Source organism: Natator depressus, chromosome 14 (assembly GCF_965152275.1).
Source record: "Natator depressus isolate rNatDep1 chromosome 14, rNatDep2.hap1, whole genome shotgun sequence".
Classification (NCBI taxonomy): Eukaryota; Metazoa; Chordata; order Testudines; family Cheloniidae; genus Natator; species Natator depressus.
Genome location: NC_134247.1, coordinates 651,262 through 668,505, shown reverse-complemented (window position 1 = coordinate 668,505; position 17,244 = coordinate 651,262). Strand labels below are relative to the sequence as shown.

The 17,244-nt window shown below is 45.4% G+C and overlaps 1 protein-coding gene and 1 long non-coding RNA gene across 2 annotated transcripts in view; one reads left to right on the top strand and one right to left on the bottom strand.

Moving 5' to 3' along the window:
- Nucleotides 1–17,244, top strand: part of LOC141998411 (uncharacterized) — a 47,344-nt gene that overhangs the window by 2,433 nt on the left and 27,667 nt on the right. The gene's annotated exons all lie outside the window — the stretch shown is intronic.
- On the bottom strand, nucleotides 12,508–13,642 carry MYADML2 (myeloid associated differentiation marker like 2). The gene has a single exon (XM_074971199.1). It carries the CDS (start codon nucleotides 13,640–13,642, stop codon nucleotides 12,734–12,736), a length of 909 nt encoding a protein of 302 aa, XP_074827300.1. The 3' UTR covers nucleotides 12,508–12,733.

The following is a 17,244-nucleotide window of genomic DNA, read 5'->3' as shown; positions in this document are numbered from 1 at the left end:
GATCAGCAATTCAGTCACTTGGTGTGGTGTCTGTAGATGTGGTGGAAGAGAGTGGAAGAGCATGGCAGAGTCTCTCCCTTTTATCATGTCCTTTCTTCCCTCTTGGCTTTGCCCACCCCCTTCAGAGTCAGGTGAGCATTAACTCATTGTTGTGCCAAGCTGACCAATGGAAGTGGGGGTGACTCACTTGAGAGTCCAACAGATCCTTTTGTTGTTGCCTAGGCCAGCATCCTTTGTTCCTGTGAGGTTGGGCTGGGTTTGTCCCATACATGTCCTGATGAGGTGTGAACTGCCCCTCTGCTTCTGGAGAGTTTTTGTCTGGGCTTGCTTTAAGCCATGAGGATACATTTTCAGCCTCATAACTATATACATGAAATTATAACCTATAACATTACTGTACCATTACTGTAACAATTACTATAACATCACTATGACAACAATGCTCAGTACATCATGAGCCTTCCGAAGACAGCCGACATGACAAACTTTGCATTAAATACCACACAATCATACTATAAGGATGAACATGGGGGTGCTAGGTGTTCCCCCGAAGTACAGAGTGTCACAGTGGGATCTGGATTTTATTTCACAGAAACAAAGGATCAGATTTTCAAAAGAAATGCACCCATATAGGCACCCAGATAATGTGAGCTCTTTTAAAAGTCTCCCCCTTAAATTTGCCTCATCTCTGGGAGTTTCTTCAGGATGAATAGAAAACAGCTGTGGAGATTGCAGTTACTCAGCACAGGGCTGAAAACAGCTAGGAATGTCTCAGCACACTGTGTTAGTTTTCTGAGTTGGGCAGAGGCAATTTAGGAGTCAGCCTGCCATGTGTTCATTCTCCACATTCTGGGAATATTTTAATCTAGTGGAATCTTTTTACTCAACTGTCAGTTCTTTAGAATGTGGCTGCATGTGGAAAGGTGAGACCTATATAAGGGAAACAGAGATGAAGGAAGTGCATGTGTTGGAAAACCTGTTAACTCTTTGTACAAACCATCCTGCCTGCCAGTCCTATGAAACATGTTTTATCTAACACAATTTCAGGAAAGAATTTTGAGAGAAAAATCATGTTTTTAACCCTAATTTGGCTTATCTGTTTGTAAAATATGTACTATATGTGTCTGTAAAAGCTTCTACTCTCCAATTCTTAATTAATCTGCTATTGCTAATTCTTTTATTTTAAATTAATCTTTATTGTGTTGATGCCTGGTTGCTCCTCTTCTTTCAATGTGAAGTGTTTGGGTGATGTTTACAGTTGATTATGAAAATGCCCTGGCTCAATGTATGGTGTTTCTGATGTCACTATTATTTTGGTGCCATGCTCTATTTTGGCACTTTCATGCCAGTTCTTTCTTCATTAATGGGTGCTTTCCTCTTTGTGTTGGTGCTTCTACTTGCCAGTGCAGTGCTGCTCTGGCCCCAGAATTGTTCTCAGCACACCCGTGCCTGAGATATGGCCTTTTGGTGCCACAGACTTTATTAGGCAGCTCTAAGACTATTCAACATCCCAGTGCCTGCTGCACAATTTCAGTGTCAAATTACTTAGTAGTGTACCTTGGTACCTCTTTTGGTGCTTGTTTCTCTATCGCTCCAACTCTTCTCTCAACAGACCAGTTTTTCTTCTCTTACCTTGGTATGTATAGCATCTAAAATAGAAGGAAGGCTACTCAACCCCTCTGAACTCTGTCAGTTCCCCTGAACATCATTGGAGACTAACCATGTTTATTCCCTCATATGCCTTGGAGTCAAGTGCTATGCATAGAGGAGCCAGATACATCAACAGGTTCCACCTGAGCACTGCAGAAAGATGGTGATTGCCTCCAAGCCCTGCTTGGGGCTCTTGAAGTCATCTCCTGTAAGTCTGGCCCAAATATGCCATGGAATGCTTTGGCAGGGGGAGGGGGAGAGCTTGAGTCAGCCAATACAATTGAGATTTGGACTCTGTCAATGCTGCCCATGTTTGTGCCGACCCATCCTTCTAGTAAGATCAGCTGGGCAACTTCACCATTGAAAATGAGGGCAAGTGACAGCTTCTCAGCACAATTGAGGCCATCCCTGGAAGTCAGTGGCACTGATCTCAGATTCATTTGAGGAAGAGTGTAGGATATAGGCCTACACAGGGCCTCATGAACTGTTTTTTAAAATTGTTTGTATATTAGCATGAGGAATAGATCCAAAGCATGTGACCAAAAAGAATGAAATCATGACATAGAAGAGTTGTTCGTGTTAAACTTGTAGAGATTCTTGAAATACCAGTGTTATCTTATTTAAGGTTTGGGTTGAGGTAATGAGAATAAAGAAAACATAGTTAACTGGGCACCAGGTGCCGTAAATAATTGCTTATACAGTATATGGTTTGTTTAAAAAGAAATGCTTAGTCCAGTGGTTGGGAAAAAAATATAGCAAAATTAGATAAGAAGGCCTTGAAAAGGGGGCCTGCCATTAATATTATCTGAACTGGGCAAAAGGACAGCATGCACGGTAGGGATGTAAATATCGTTTTAAAAAGTACCCATTTAAACTATTAAAATTATGTCGGTCAAATGTTTGTTAACATGACGGGGGTCGGGACAGACACATGGTGGGGCTAGGGGTCTGGGGCTGCTGCACGGCAGAAGTCTGGGGTCAGGGCTGCCGCCCAGCTCCTGGCTAGGGGTCCAGGGTCAAGGCTGCACATCTGTTTTAAACATTAACTGCAGTATATTAATGGTAAGACTAATTCTTATCGGTTAACCATTTAATATTTTACATCTCTAGTGCGCAGCCCTAAAACTGCCTCCTCTGGTTTTGGCTAAGGTCTGATAACCATCACTTGTTTATTATAGTGTATAAAAAGACAAATTGTTTAGGGATATAAGGAATGGTGTCCCTGGCCTCTGTTTATCAGGGAGTGGAGATGGATGGCAGAGGAGACATCACTTGATAATTACCTGTTAGGTTCACTCCCTCTGGGGCACCTGGCATTGGCCACTGTCAGCAGACAGGATACTGGGCTGGATGGACCTTTGGTCTGACCCAGTGTGGCCATTCTTATGTTCTTATATTTCTTATTCTTTGTCAGAGCTTTTCCTTACTCCTCTGGAGTCTCACCATGAAGAGATGGTATTTCTTGAGCTTGATTCTGTTGTGAGTATTTGGTATGCTTGTAATTGTATTGTTGGTAAGATATCGAATATGGGTGTATTTGTTTGTATTGCTTTTTTGGACATGACCAACATCGATAGGTGCCAACTTCTCATGGCGCTGGTGGGTGCCCATGCCCCCCCGCCCGCATTCCAACCCCTTCCCCCAAAGTCCCCGCCCCAACTCCTCCCCCTCCCTGCCCCTATTGGAAACAGCTGTTTCGTGGCAGCAAGCGCTGGGAGGGAGGGGGAAAAAGTGGGCATGCAGTGCGCTCACTGAGGAGGCAGAGGCGGAGCAGAGGCGCAGGTGAACTGGGGTGGAGGGGCGGGGAGCTGCAGGTGGGTGCAGAGCACTCACCAATTTTTCCCCATGGGTGCTCCAGCCCCGGAGCACCCATGGAGTCGGCGCCTCTGCCAACATCAAGTGGCCTTTGGACTAATAAAGAAATTCTTGTGTGGAAACTGAGTCATGGTAAACCTTAATAAACGTACTAGAGAAATTTTTTCCACTACTGAGCCTCTGCACAAAAGACCAAGGCAGGAGAAAAAGAGAGAGCCTACGGGCATGTCTACACTTGCCCTTTAAAGCGCAAAAAGTTGCTTTGTTTTGCGAAAAACGCTGGAGCGTCTACACTTGCCAATTACTTTTTCCGCAAACAGAAAACCACCTCCACAAGAGGCGTACAGTTCTTACCAGTGATACTTTTGTGGTGATGTTCAAGTGAAGACTCATCCTTCCTGTTTACACAGCTTTTAGCCTCCAGCGGATATCCCATAGTGCCTAGTTGACCACTCTCGCCAGCAGCTCTGCTGCTCCAGTGGCACAGCCAGGTGGAGAAAACAGGGGGAGCGGAGATAAAAAAAAGGCGCCACCCCCTAGTACTCACCCAGCGGCGCTCCGGGTCTTCAGCAGCACTTCGGCATCGGGTCCTTCGCTCTGGTCTTCGGCACTGAAGGACCCGCCCCCCCGCCACTGCAATGCCACCGAAGACCGGAGCAAGTGAAGGACCCGACACCGAAGGGCTGCTGAAGACCCGGAGCGCCGCCGGGTGAGTAAAAATTTTAAAGGCGTCAAGTAATTTAAAAAGGCGCCACTTCTGCTTGGTGGGGGAGCAGCTGCTGCCCCACTCCCCCCTAGCTATGCTACTGCGCTGCTCCGACGCCAGGTAAACCGATGTCTGCCCCTTCCCCTGCAAAGCCTCGGCAGTGTTCCATCTCTCTCTCATACACAGACTTACTTTCCTCCTTCATGGGGTTTCGTTTTTATTGTTTCTTAACTTATAATAAAACATAAACCTGAGCTCAATCTTTCTCCTGAGTTTGGATGCTCCTCAGGATTTGTTTTGCAGGGTCTCAGTCAGAGTCCCTCCTTTCTTCAGACAGCCACTGAAACCTTAGCATATCCCTGGTCAGGAGCCAATAGGACCTGTTTGGTCTGCCTGCAAGGATGTGTCAGAAGAAATAATTGCATTTCTGTACAGGGTCCTAACACCTGACATTGGGGGAACGATCAGAAGAGTAAAAAATGATTTGAAATCTGGGAAAAACCGGCCTTGCAGTAAGAGACTAAAGAAGACCATTTTACTTAGTTTATCCAAGAGGAGGTTAAGAAGTGACTTAATTATGATCTGTAAGTACCTAATCAGGGAAAAGGCTTTACTTCAAGACGGTATGTCTTTCTAAAATATGTGCTGTAGGTCAGCCAGAAGTTGTAAGTTGGATGAAGGAATTATTGGGTGCAAGTGTAAGGCCTCTGTTCAAACAGGGGTGAAGTTCTTACTTTTTTTAAGTGCAGGCACTCTGCTGCTCCCACAGACGTGACCCCCTCTTGCCAGCTTCTCGCAGCATGTTCCTGTATAAAGTGGCCTCCAAGCAGTATGACCTTGCATGTATAGTGTGTGCAAGGTCCAAAGTGCAGGGATACTGTTTCACATGTTCCCACCCCAAGCCTGTTACATGGGACATCAGAGGAGATGATCATAGATGTGCAGGACTGGAAGGAACCTTGAGAGATCTTCTAGTCTAGACCTCTGCACTCAAGGCTGGTATTGTCTAGACCATCCCTGACAGGCATTTGTCTAACCTGCTCTTAAAAATCTTCAATAATGGAGATTCCATAACCTCGCTACGCAATTTATTCCAGTGCTTAACTACCCTGACCGTTAGGAAGTTTTTCCCAGTGTCCAACCTAAACTGCCCTTTTTGCAATTTAAGCCCATTGCTTCTTGTCCTATCTTCAGAGGTTGAAGAGAACAGTTTTTCTCCCTCCTCCTTGTGACAACCTTTTATGTACTGGAAAACTGTTATGTTCCCCCCCCCCCCCCCCCAGTCTTCTCTTCTCCAGACTAACAAACCCACTTTTTAAATCTTCCTTCATAGGTCATGTTTCTAGCTCTTTCATTTTTTATTTATTTATTTTTTTTGCTGTTCTCTGGACTTTGTCCATATCTTTCCTGAAACATGGCACCCAGAACTGGACACAATACTCCAGTTGAGGCCCAATCAGCATGGAGTAAAATGGAAGATTTACTTCGTGTCTGTATCTTGCTTACAACATTCCTGCTAATACATCCCAGAATGATGTTTGCTTTTTTTGCAATAGTGTTACATGGTTGACTCATATTTAGCTTGTGATCCACTATGACCCCCAGATCCCTTTCTGCAGTACTCCTTCCTAGGCAGTCATTTCCAGTTTTTTGTGTGTGCAACTGATTGTTCCTTCCTAAGTGGAGTACTTTGCATTTGTCCTTATTGAATTTCATCCTATTTACTTCAGACCATTTCTCCAGTTTGTCTAGATCATTTTGAATTTTAATCCTGTCCTCCAAGCACTTGCAACCCCTCCCAGCTTGGTGTCATCTTCAAACTTTATAAGTGTTCGCTGTATGCCATTATCTAAACCAGCGGTTCTCAAACTTCATTGTACCGCAACCCCATTCTGACAACAAAAATTACTATACGACCCCAGGAGGAGAGACCGAAGCCAGAGCTCACCCAAGCCCCCCCATGGGTGGGGGTAAAGCCTGATTCACACTGTCTTGAGATGGGGGGGGCCAAAGCTGAAGCCCAAAGGCTTCAGCCCCAGGCAGGGGCCCTGTAACCTGAGCTCCACCACTGAGGCTTCGACTTCGACCCCAGGCAGTGGGGCTCGGGCTTCAGCTTTCGCCCCAGGCAGTGGGGTTCAGGCTTTGGCTTTGGGCCCCAGCAAGTCTAAGAGCGCCCTGGTGACCCCATTAAAATGGGGTCCCGACCCACAGTTTGAGAACCGCTGATCTAAATCATCGATTAAGATATTGAACAGAACGGGACCCAGAACTGATCCCTGCGAGATCCCACTTGATATGCCCTTCCAGCTTGACTGTGAACCGCACATAACTACTCTCTGGGAACTGTTTTCCAACCAGTTATGTACCCACATTACAGTAACTCCATCTTGGTTGTATTTCCCTAGTTTGTTTATGAGAAGGTCATGCGAGACAGTATCAAAAGCATTACTAAAGTCAAGATATACCACATCCAGTGCTTCCTCCCTATCCACAAGGTTTGTTACCCTGTCATAATGGTCCTGTCTGGCTTTAAAAATATATGAATCTATAAGAGCTCTGGATCTCTCTAAAGGGTCCTAAAACCCATTACACTGCCCAAATAAAACACAGGAGAAACATCAGGTTATTTCTTTTAGGTCAGTAAGGAGTAAGTGCAGTTTTTCTGCTACTCCCTCTTACTCTTCTTCTTAACAAATGAAAGAGTCTTTGGACCAAATTCTGTTATGGCAGAATAGATGAAGCTCCACAAGGACTGAATTTGATCCCTGGTGTTTTCAATTTAGCTTTGGATGGAACTGTATAGAAATTGCCATAGTGGATCAGACCTGCAGCCCATCTAGTCCAGCATTCCATCCCTGACAGTGGCAACAAAAGATGCTTTAGAGCAGTGGTTCTCAAACTTATTTGATCATGCCCCCGCTTCTTTGTGTCCATAGTAGTTTATGTAATACATATCCTTGCCAGGCAGGTACATATACCGATTAAAGAAGAAGGAAAAAAAAGCAATTTTCACTAAATCTTAAAAACAGCAAGGCATTGATTCAAACAGAGCCAACAGTCCATTGTCATAAGAGCAAAAGCAAAACTGCGATTGTGGTCGATGCTTAGAATTAAATGTGCGCACTGCGTCGTAGCAAACGGATTAACATACAGATGGCAACAATTTTGTATAATGCTATGCAAGCTTAACAGAAATCTGTCAAAATACACAGCACCATCTGGAGTCAACTGCACAGTGCTATCTGAGGATCTGTTATGTCTGGAGAAATCAACTTTGCTAATTATTTATTGGTGTGGGTAAATATGCCCAGTAAAGTTTGTCTTTTTTTCCCTAAAGTTTCTCATGCCCTCACAGAATATATTTTGCACACACACACCTCTCCAGTGAGGCCTTCCCCACAGTTTTGAGAACCTCTGTTTTAGAAGAAGGTGCAAGAATTAGGTAAGACTATCTCACATTAGGCAGATGTGGGATAGTCTACCTCCTCCAGCGTGAGGCCATTATACAGGAACATGCTGTGAGGGGCTGGCAGGGTAGGGTCACATCATTGGGGGTGGAGTACCTGCACTTAAAAAAATCAGAACTACACCCCTGTTTAAAGAGAGGCCTTACAATTATATTTAGAGATTGTTTCAAACCCTGAAGGGTGAAAGTTAATATCTCTGCCAAAATGTGTTACAGTTAATAACTGTATCAGAGGGGTAGCCCTGTTAGTCTGGATCTGTAAAAGCGGCAAAGAGTACTGTAGCATCTTATAGACTAACAGACGTATTGGAGCATAAGCTTTTGTGGGTGAATACCCACTTCGTCAGATGCATGTAGTGGAAATTTCCAGAGGCAGGTATAAATATGCAAGCAAGAATCAGGCTAGGGATAACGAGGTTAGTTCAATCAGGGAGGATGAGGCCCTCTTCTAGCAGTTGAGGTGTTAATAACTGAATATTCTCATCAATATAAATGTCCAGTTTCTGTATGGATTCTCCCCCTCCTCTCCTACATGGATGCCTCTAATTATTTTTGTTCCCCTTTTCTGGCTGGCAGATGAGGCAGCTAAATCTAAATGTACTGTCCCTGATGAGGATTCCCCTTAGATTAATCAAATGGGTGTCATGGGTTCCAGATTAGTCTCCTTTCTTGTCAAGGCTACGGGGCTACTTGCACCTCCTTCCCTTTCCTAGTGTCTGTGAGTGCACACCATCAGGCATTAGGGCTTTTGCTCATACCTCTCTTGGGGTAAGACAGGTATTATAGGAGACTAAGGGGTAATTTCACAATTCTCCCACAATTGGACTGAGGTCTGGGCACAATGGCATTATGGGGGGAGGGGATAAAGTGGGGCCCAGGCTGAGCCATATCTCCTCTCCCACTCCTCCTTGCCCCAGCATACCCTGGAACCAGAACTGTGCAGGGGTGACCCCCCCACTTCACTCTGGAGGCACTAGCATCCAGGTGGTGCATCCCTGTCTCTATGTTGCCTTGGTAGAAAACTGGAGAGAGGAGCCAGCTGGAGACACCAGCTGGTAGGAGCAGAAGCAGCCAAAGCTGGGACTTCTGTACATTGAGAGAACTTTCTACAGTTTTGACTAGACGTGCTAAAAGTCTTCTGCCCAGCATTGCAACACACCACCTCAGAAACCCTACACAGAAAAATACATTAGCCTCCAGATCCACATTCACCACCAAGCATACTCACATCAATCACACTTCTTCTTAACATCTTATTTGCTCTTTTGATGGCCACAGCTGCGCAGACATTGTCACCGATCAGTGCACAATACCTAGATTGTTCCTAAGACGTGACCTTATTTAAGCCCCAGCACTGTGTCTGAGTTGAAGTTGCATCTTTCTGTGTCTATACAAGACATTGAATTTCACCTGCCTTCCTGCTGCTCGGATACCTCATTCTGCTGGACCTTTCTGCAGTTCCTTACTCTCCTTAGGCCATATCTACACTGCCAAGTTTTGTCAGCGTATCTATATCAGTCAGGGGTGTGAAAACATGGAGTCCATAGTGGACATAGTGATCCTAGCAAAACCCCCAATGTAGACACAGCTATGCTGACAGAACAGAGCTTTTATTAGCACAACTAATATTCAGGAAGGTGGTGTTACTGTGCTGACAGAAAAACTTCTGTCAGCATACACTGTCTACACTAGGGGGCTCTGCCAATATACAGTGGCTATACTGGCAAAACATTTGTAGTGTAGACAAGACTTTAGTCTCCTATAATACACATCATTTTGTATCATTGGCAGATTTTTCCAAGTCCCAGGTAATTAGTTCAGAGTGGTACAGAATCCTCAGAGCAAAAAGACAAACAACAAAAATACAGCCAACCAAAGAAATTTAACCAGGGAAGGAGACTCCAATCAGCCATAGCTGCTGATTCTGTGGGTGCTCCGGGGCTGGAGCACCCACAGAAAAAAAAATAGTGGGTGCTCAGCATCCACTGGCAGCCCCACAGATCAGCTCCTCTCCACCCCCAGCACCTCCTGCCGGCCGCTGATCAGCAGCATTCAGGAAGCTAGGAAGAAGGAGCAGGGACAGGAAGAAGTGAGGGAGGGGGCGGAGCAGGCAGGAAGAGGCAGGGTGGGGGTGGGAAGAGGTGGAGTGGGGGCAGGGCCTGGGGTGGAGCAGGGGTCGAGTACCCCCCCCCCCCCCCGTTAACTGGGGAAGTCAGCGCTGTGACGTTCCCTTCTGGTGTTATCTGGACCAGTGATCTGCTAGGCCATTCCAATCCTTGATTCTGGGAGCCAGCCTGACCTTGCTCTGCTGTGAGAACCCCCACTCCTGGGCTGTTCACACACAGCCTCTGGCATGTAAACTGCTCCCAGCTACTTGCAAGCAAATGATGCTAGTCAATATCTTTGGTCCCAGACACAACCTGGGAACTTCTGTCTTGCAGTGTCCAGTTATGCCTGCTTGACACTGCAAGCTTATATAAATTCATCAGTTTAACAAAGAAATTGATATGTACCAGGCTTGTTCTCCCAAGGGGAGTCTCTGACACTGCAAACCAAATGCGCTATTTAAGGTAGAATAAACGAACAGATTTATTAACTATAAAGGTAGATTTAAGTGATTGTAAGTCAAAGCATAACAAGTCAGATTTGGTCAAATGAAATAAAAGCAAAACACATTCTAAGCTGATCTTAACACTTTCAGTGTCCTTAAAAACTTAGATGCTTCTCACCACAGGCTGGCTGGTTACTTTTCAGTCAGGCTCTCCTCTTTGATCAGCATTTCAGTTGCTTGGTGGTGGTGTCTGTAGATGTAGGTGGAAGAGAGAGAGCATGGCAAAATATCTCTCCCTTTTATCATGTCCTTTCTTTCCTCTTGGCTTTGCCCCCCCCCCCCCTTTCAGAGTCAGGTGAGCATTACCTCATCGCAGTCCCAAACTGCCCAAAGGAAGGGGGTGACTCCTTCGAGGGTCTAACAGATTCTTTTGTTGCTGTCTAAGCCAGTGTCCATTGTTCCTGTGAGGCTGGGCTGGGTTTGTCTCATCCTTGCCCTGAGGAGGTGTGAACTGCCTCTCTGTTCTTGGAGAGTTTTTGCGTGGGCTTGCTTTAAGCCATGAGGATACATTTTCAGCCTCATAACTATATACATGAAATTATAACCTGTAACCTTACTATAACATTACGGTAACAATTACTATAACATCACTATAACAACCATGATCAGTGCATTATGGGCCTTCCGAAGACACCCAACATGACAAACTTTGAATTGGATACCACACAGTCATTTTATAAACATGAACATGGGGGTGAAGGGTGTTCCCCCGAGGTACAGAGTGTCACAGGTGCCTCTGCACTCAGGCCTCACTGCACACAGCACTTAGTGATGTCATCTCCAGCAATAAACAGCGCCTGCTTGCTGGACACCTGTTACTGGTGACCAACTCCCTGGGCTCCTGCCAGGCCTTTTATATCCACTGCAGATTCCTCAAAGACATGTTGTCTTAAAGAGACAGTCCCTTTTTCACTTGCACTTTTTACAAAGCAAGCCAATAATTCCTGTAGAGAGTTCCACACCTTTCCCAGCATGTGGGCCAAGTCCATCCAATAAACAACAACGAAAGAAACATAGTTAAATACTTTCAGTAAAACCTAGACTAGATGGGGTGTGGACAACTTTTTTTTATTTGGTGGGTGATAGAGTTAAAAATATAATACCAACTGAATATTTCTTTGAATAGTTTTGTACCATGACTACTTTTGTCCACTTTTAATTAAGTGAGATAAATGCACTTCCACATTCGACGTTTTATTCATGCAATCCATAAAACACCCCTAGTTATCTGGTACTGTCACACTACATAGTTTTGGTCTCTTTCTATTACTACTGTCCCATTTTGCTGGCTGGCTCCATGTAGCTGGATGCCTTCCGATAGAGCCACTCATTCTCTTTTAGAGCTCCTGTCCAAGATGGGAATCTGTGCAGGAGGAAAATCCCCTGGAAGACTTTTGTCTATTGCTCCCTAGTGTGGTGAAAACCCTTTTGGGAAAGGTCTTTCATGCATTTTCTTGTTTGACTGTGGGAGCAGCTCTCTGTCTTGGGCTTGATAAAGCTTGTCCCTGGGGTTCGTAGCCAAAATGGTTGCTTCTAACCTGGAGAGAGAGCAGCAGAATCACCCAACATCTCCCATATAGTTTTTCTTTAGCTGCCCAAACTCCATGATATACATTGAGACACTGTGAAATGGTTCCTTCCTTCCAGATTGCACCTTCTTCTGAGAAGAGAGAGAACAGCTGGGATCTTTAGAGACCCTGGTACAGAACATGGTGCTCAGTGGACTTGACTATTAGATTTTGTACATCCACCCTAAGTTATGTTAGACAGCGCACACTTTATACATTACAATATAAACCATAGGCTGTGCTTTTTTGGGAGCGGGGGGAAGGTATGCGTAGAAATCTGTGTTGTGGGGGAAATAGAAGAGGAGTGTCTGCTGGTGTATTTTTGGTGGGAAAGGTAACGTTGGGGAGGCTGTATCTGGGGAGGGGAAGGTGGGAGTGTATGGATCTGCATTGTAAGGTTACCCTGTGACTTTATTTCCAGTTAAACACAGTTACTTTTGACAATGTGTCATTTTTATTTGTGGCTTCTAATCTGACCTCCTATTAGATTCACACACATTCTGCACAAGTATCTGAATAAAAACAAACTGCTTTGGTTTCTTGCTGGACTGGGAATTCCTTTGGATGAAGAGCAGTTTCCATTGGGTGTAACCCTGAAATCCTGAGCCATGCTATAGGAGACCAGAGAGGGTGTTTGGTGGAGATGCAAGGATACTATCCAGTTTGCTGTGCTATTCCTTTCCCCTATACAAAAGGGATGAAGCAAATGTTGAAGGGTAAGAAAGGTTGTTGTCTTCTTTCCAGACTCATCTGCTGCCCACCCATTACATCTTGTTCATTTACTGGTCCAGTCTTAACCTTGAAGTTTGTTACATTTATTGGTGTGTCTGGCTCAGCAGCTACTTTCTGTAACCCCTGTCTCCAACAACTCTGTTGTTGCTTGAGCCCTGATGGCTTTGCAGGGGCAGCATTGGAATTTAAGGGTGTGAGACAAAGCGGATGCGTTGAGAGTATGCCAAGTCCACAATGTAAAGCACCAGGTTCACATAAGTAAATATAGCAATCACCAGTTGGCTGTCCCAGGGGCATTTGCCCTGGGAGCACTGGTAGGGGCGCCATGGGGACCCATACTTACTATCAAAGCAGAACACTGGCCAGATCACTGCTGCACTCACATACATGAGGATGGCCATGAATGTGTAAATGACCACAAAGCGCTCAAAGGGGCACCGCAGCATTGCTGTCCTTCCCATGACATTGAAGGCCACTACCACCACTGTCACCACAAAGCAGAAGCCATAGACAGCCACACACCATTGGGTAGCCACATAATTGATGTACTGACTGTCATTTACCAGTGCCCCAAAGATGATGCAGGCCACAAAGGCCTGGACAATTTTCAAGAGGCCAGATACTGTGGCCATGTAGTTGGTCACCTGTCCTGGCTTGGCTCTGGTTAGAAACACCTCCACAGCATAAGCAATGAACATGAGCCCTGCAAAGACACTGGCTGCTATGCGGAAATCTCTCACCTTGCAACTGATGGAATAACAGCCAAACTGGGCAAAATAGAGCGGGTAGATCACAGCCGCAGTGATGGACATGAGTGTGGCCAGCATGGCAAAAGCAGCTGTGAAATTTCCCCAGGAGATGCTCAGGCAGCTGTGGAGACGAGTGAACTCACAGGTTATTATAAAGATGGTGACAGCAAAACAGAAACACCAGACGAACATGCAGAAGGTGCCATAGGCTGCACTGAATCCCCCCTGATGGGCCACCAGGCTGAACGTAGTACATCCAAACGCCACTTGCAACAAACGGGCTATTCCCACCGGGGATGCCACTGCTGCTGTGTTCAAATACGGCCCTCCTGAGCTCTCCATCATCTGATCAGAGCAGGTAACAAGGCAGTTGGAGACCCGAAATCTTCCTTTCAGGTAAGCTCAGTTCTCTATCCCTCTGCCAGAATCTTCACTGAGCACGTATTTCTGGCAGCCTCTCAGAATAGCTTCATTTTCCTGTAGTAAGATTATTGACTGGTTCTGTTTTCAGGCTGAAGGTATCAGAGAGCTGTGAAGATCAGCTAACCCAACGGTACCAGGCAGGATCTGTGAAGATTCTCTTACTCTGTCTTTTCACTGTCTCTTCTTTCAGTCTCTAGCATGATCACTTTCTCCTTGGTGGTTGACATTTTATTCCGTTTTAGCTCTGCAGCTGTAGTGCTCTGCTTTAGTGCTGTAGGAACGCAGCAATATAAATAGTTGGCTATATTAATAGTCCTGGAATGGAATGAACTCTGTCCCCTGAAACTATGATGAGCTGGTGTTAGTTACACTCAAACTGTGGACTCCATCAGGGGTTCCTGATTAACAGCCTGCATTTCCTCTACCGCCTGTTTTGTCATTTAAGCACTGACCGTCTGTCAGCATTCCCAGACCCTGCAGAGGTCTCAGATCCTCTTGGGGAGAGTGCTCAGATTTTACCACACCACAGAACCTGGAATTTGGTGTTGCAGATTCAATGGCACCAGATGGGTAATGGATCTGGTGGGATCACAGAAGCTGTGGGAGGGAGGGGTGTGTGGACCCAATGGCACAACAGAGACTAATTAATTTTGCTTCATTTGATATTGGGCACTAGAGTAGTCTGGCAAATGGCCAATGCTATTGTGGTGGGTCCCGTGCTTTTCCTTGGTGTGGTGGGTCAGGGTGCTGCCCCTGCCTCTGTTCTTGAGCTCCACTAGTACCCTGGACGGGAAGAAAAGGGGAGCAGGGAAGGGACCCAGGTCCACCTCCTACTCCGGTCTCAGCCCCTTCAGTTTCGCAGGCTTCTTACCCTCTTTCCCCTTGGGCAGGGTTTCTCTTGGTCCTCTGTGCTGGGGAAGTCCCTCTGCCCTTCTTGGGCAGGGTCTGCCTGCCCCAGTACTTTGATCCTCTGGTCAACACCAGTCATCTCCAAACTACAGTCAGCTCCCTTCCCTTCTCCTGTCTGACTGAACCGGGGGGGTTTATTAGGTCTCTGGCAGAGTCTTAATTGGTTCCAGGTGCTCTAAGTAACCTGTAGTCGCCTCTCCGTAGTCCACAGGGAATAAGGCTCTGATCATCCTGGGGCTTCTATACCTCCCATTGAGCAGTCTCCTTCTGTATCACAGTAGTTAGATGTAGGCCAGGGTCCTGAGGGGCAGCATCCTGGGGCTGAGATAAATGTTTCCATTGCCATTATGATCTGATTCTGTTCTGTGCTTGGCTCCAGCAGCTCTCTTATCTCTGGAACATTATATTCAATGGCTCCTACCAGCACATGCAGGTCTTTGACCCCTAGGATGGGGTTCACTGATCACTGGGATGCTGAATCTAGTGTGCCCTCTTGGCTTGGGATGGAGGTTTTCTGATCTGTGGAATTTCATGCCCGGTTCTTGTCTCACTGAAGTTTTGTTTGTGCACTGGATGTAAGGGAGTGGAGGAATATGTATTTTATTTACTTCCTTAAAGTGAAACAGGTGGTAGATAAGCTGCATTTTTAGTCTTAGCCCAGAAAAGCAGAAAGGGTTAACCCTACAGCAATATGGGGGTATAAGGTATTGCTCTTGTTTTGTCCTGGACACCAGTGTCAGCCTTTAGTATGGGAACACCTTTAGAAATGGGTTGGCTGCTCTCTCTCTTGCTGTGTCCTGTCCTGCTCCTTCCTTTCTCTCTTACTTTAACAGTAAAGTGCAGGTTCCTAGAGCTTTGGGTGACAGGAAGGACTGCAATTGGCAAAATAGGACTAACTTTTGTTCTCCTACCTTTGCAGACTCCCCTTGTCTTAGCTATTGACCAGGTGCTTGAAGTGCCCACAGTAATTATGGTAATATTCTTATCCCCTATTCTCAAAGGCTCAGAACTTTCCAAAAAAGTCATTTTGGCATGTTTTTCCCCAGGGTTGGTCTTTACCCGAAGGTGGATTATAGTTTATGTATTGTAATTTTTGAAAATTTTAAAACCCCTTCAGCAATTTCAGAGTGATGGAAGAGAGACAAAAATATACAAAAAATCCTCACCCAACTTTTTTAGACCCTGCCACAGCCAAAAAATGAATAGCTGGAGAGTGAAGCTTGGCCTGGACATAGTCCTCAGTAAGAGCTAGCAGGTACTGAACATGCTCTAAATAGGTATGCACAACTAGGCCCTGGTTTGCAATTGGATCTATGCAAGTGGGTCTTTGTGTGTGTATGAAGCTCCATGAACTTCAGAGGGACTCTGTTCACTTGCAAGAGTCCATCTGACTAAGGTTTAGGGCTCTAGTCAGTAAAAATGCACTGATTGGTTGAAAGAACTTACAAGCTGTCCTGATGAAGCCTGTGAACTCCCAAAATATAACTCTTGTAGAGCAGGAGTTCCCACATTTTATCATGACAACAGAGTGGCCTATGACCATCTATGAAGCCCTGACTTCTTGGAATGCAGCCAAAACTACCATCAGATAAAGTCATATAGAAAGGTGAGAGATGCTGAGATTGTCTCTTACTAGGTGTCTGTGCAGAGCCAATTCTGATTGGGCCCTTTTTACTTTAGGCACTACAGCAGTATAAATAAAGAATGAATTTTTTCTTTGAGGCTCCCTAATTCCTTTCTCTCCTATAAAGATTTCCCTGAGTCCTTTCTCTGGACTCCAGTCTTGTGTCCTATAATTCAGATTTTTTTATACCATTGATCACAACATTCTTTAAATTTCACTGGAGCAGATTGTCATTCTTCCTGGCTGTTCATTTTCTGTTTTTTGTTCTTTTCAGCCCATTGGACTATGCTTTGTTTGGTTTGACTCATGGCTGATAGGTCTCCAGGTTCCATCTATGGGGTGAAGCCCAACACTGGAGTCATGCCCCTTCTGAGTACTGGTTAGTCACTTGTCTCGTATACTGGTGCCATTGAGTGGTTACTCAAGTTTTGTATGGCATGAGTCCAGAGAAAGCACTCTATTCCATCTCTTCTTGTTTTCAAGAGTTCTTGATGTTATTCATTGGATGGGGCTGCTTCTGAAGCCAGTTCTATAAATTTATTTTGGTTCCAGACATGTATGTTGTGTGTCATTGTTATTCTGTGAGTATCACATTTCTTACATTAGAAAGGTTTTGTGTTTCCCTGCGTAGAATTTTTCAAAACTGTTCAGAGCACCTCTTGTTTTGTTACACTTATATTTCTAATTACGTTGTCTGTATTTCTGGCTCCAGCTGTCTCTGTGAGCTGGCATTTAGTGTAAGTAGAGTGGGGACAGAGACTACTCTTCTTTTGAAGATCAGGGGACACCTGTGTTTCACAGGAGAGACAGCTCAGGGCCAGGAGAAGCAAAGATGACTTTGAGCCAATTTTCATTGCCTGAACTCTTGGGTTGGTTGGGGACAAGTGCAGCCCCCACAGCTATTCAAATTTATGGGTACCCTATGCAGTCTGCATTGAAGCCCAGAATCTTCGTAGCACTCAGCACCCTGGATACTCCCTCCCCAGGACAT